Source organism: Monopterus albus, unplaced genomic scaffold (genome assembly GCF_001952655.1).
Source record: "Monopterus albus unplaced genomic scaffold, M_albus_1.0 scaffold1372.1, whole genome shotgun sequence".
In the NCBI taxonomy this organism is placed as follows: Eukaryota; Metazoa; Chordata; class Actinopteri; order Synbranchiformes; family Synbranchidae; genus Monopterus; species Monopterus albus.
Window position 1 is genome coordinate 1,118 of NW_018129250.1, and position 2,425 is coordinate 3,542.

At 36.8% G+C, this 2,425-nt stretch overlaps 1 gene segment (V, D, J or C); it reads right to left on the reverse strand.

The window, feature by feature from the left end:
• Positions 1–1,245: 1,245 nt before the first annotated feature.
• On the reverse strand, positions 1,246–1,729 carry LOC109953796 (Ig heavy chain V region 5A-like). The segment is given in 2 exon segments: positions 1,246–1,556; positions 1,645–1,729. Coding segments are annotated over 2 exon segments (354 nt in total).
• Between the last annotated feature and the right edge of the window lie 696 nt (positions 1,730–2,425).

Sequence of the window (2,425 nt, forward strand, 5' to 3'; positions counted from 1 at the left end):
TACAACAAAAAAAGCAAAGTGAAGATTGTTTTTCCAAAGAGAAAGCGCTAGTGGACTTGATCATGAAGAAGACACATTAACTCATAGTTTCAGTGATTAATATCACCAAGAGGTTAAAACTGAAGAGTGTGGATTCTCTTAAAATGTTAATGCTGCTGATGTAAATAACGTCACATACAGTATTTAGAAACATTTCATTGTTTTTAAACTGTTCAATTTACATATATTCTAAGCAAAACAGAGCAGGCCAGTCTCCAAGACCCATTTTAGTGAGCTAAGGACTTTATGTAAATCCAAAGATTATGTTGAATTAATTAAGAACATTTTGCAAATATATCCACCATTAAATAAAATAATAAAATAAAATAAATAAAAGTGTTGTGTGGTCATTTTATTTTACTTCATTACAGATAATAGTTTACTAAATGTAAATCTATTAACAATTGAAAATTCATATAACATTTGTGCTATTTTAAGATGCAAACTGAGTAATGTAACAGCTTCCTCACTGTCAAAAGAATTTTCCAAACAGAGCAACAAAGTCACTGGAATGGTAATAGCAGTAATCTTTACTTGCAGCAAGGAGACAAGTCAGCATGAGCATACAGAGTTGTCTGAATGGGCTTAGTCTAAACATCACAATATATAGGAGAAAGAGAACTCCCTAAAGACGCAACCCAGGCATTAATCAAGTTGTAAAGTAGGTTTTAAGTAGCAAAACGAAAGTTGAAGGGGGTTGCCCCAATAACACCTTAGACACTAAACAAGCTTTGGCACCTGTTTATCTTCACAGTATATGGCAGGCACAGTTTATGGCTGGCTCCTTTAAGTCTGGAACGCCATTTGGTTGAACATATAACAACGCACAGAGTACTAAAACAAAGATAGAACATGTCCTTCAGTTCACACAAGCAGTTTCTCACAGGTCTCTCTTCTGAAAGTTTAAAATCCATTGAATAGCATATAGCGATTAATATATTGATTAAAACACAGTTTAAAACATATTTAATAATGTAATTCTCCTAACACTCACTGATTGGGTATGTTTGGAATTTAGCAACAAACAAGACAAACAAAGAGTAGTTTATACTAGTTCAACATTTTCAGTGCTGTGAACTAGATGTGAATCCTTTTTCTCATTGAACTAGTCTGAAATCATCAGTGGTCTGAGGGCTCCTCCTCTGGTGGCTTCATGTTAGTGTTCAGGCTCTGAAGGTTTTTGTTCAGGTCTAATGATGGTTTGTGTTACTGTGGGTCTCTGGCACAATAATACACAGCAGTGTCTTCAGGCTGCACATTCTGTCCATTTAGAGTCACTGTGTTGCTGGGAGAGTCTAAGTCGATACTGAACTTGTTCTTCAGTGAATCTTTGTAGTATGTGTCCCCTCCATGTCGTCTGCTTCCAATCCACTCCAGTCCTTTCCCTGCAGGTTGTCTGATCCAGGCTGTGTAGTAGCTGCCCACAGAATAAGAGACCTGACAGGTGATGGTCAGACGTTGACCTGGCTGCACAGTCACAGAGGCTGGCTGTGTCAGCTGTTCACACTTCACACCTGCTAAAAGAAGAAAATGTTTGGTGACAAATTATCAAGTTATCCTGTAAAAGAAGAACTATTGACTACAAGTCCAGACAGAGAAACTCACAGGATCCAGCTACCAACAGCAGCAGCAGAGCTACAGAGAACATGGTTTATGGTGAATCTGATGTGCTGTGAACTCCACCAACAGTCTGATGAGAAGGTTTTATAGATGAATAACAAGGAAGGTCACTGAGTTTGCATAGAATCAAGGATAGGAAGAAGTAGTGTTGGTCTATCTGGAGCCAATAGAAGGGTCCGGTGAGTGTTAGTGCAAAGTTTTATTTATTTGAGTGAAACATGACTAGAAATTATATCTGCTGTAAACACTATGATGTTTTAATTTTGAAAAGATCCCTACATTTACAGTAATGCAACAACTACAACAACAATAGACATGTGATCATTTTCAAAGCCACCTTTATTCATATACAGATAACTTTATTGTTTTGTTATTGCATCAACTGTCAGTGTCTCATTGTCTTTTTAGACTTCACTACAGTTTGTCTTTTCTTGTGAATGATTTAAATGAAACTGTTATTTAGTTCTATTTTTTTCCTATGAAATGTAACGTTAAGTCTCAGCCACACATCAAAGATACACAGATGCCTTCGGTATATTATTTGACCTCAGGTTATTAATCATGTGAGGTATCTATCTCTATCAACTCAGTAGGAATGAGGGGAAAGTAAAAACTACTTGTGCTGAGATTCACTGCAACGCCTTCAGGCTTCCTGCTGGTAAATGACCTGACACTGACAAACAGAGCTGCAGTCACTGCTGATGACAAACACATAATCATCAAACTTTACTTTTCAAAATAGGCTGAATCAAATTCACAGTTGATG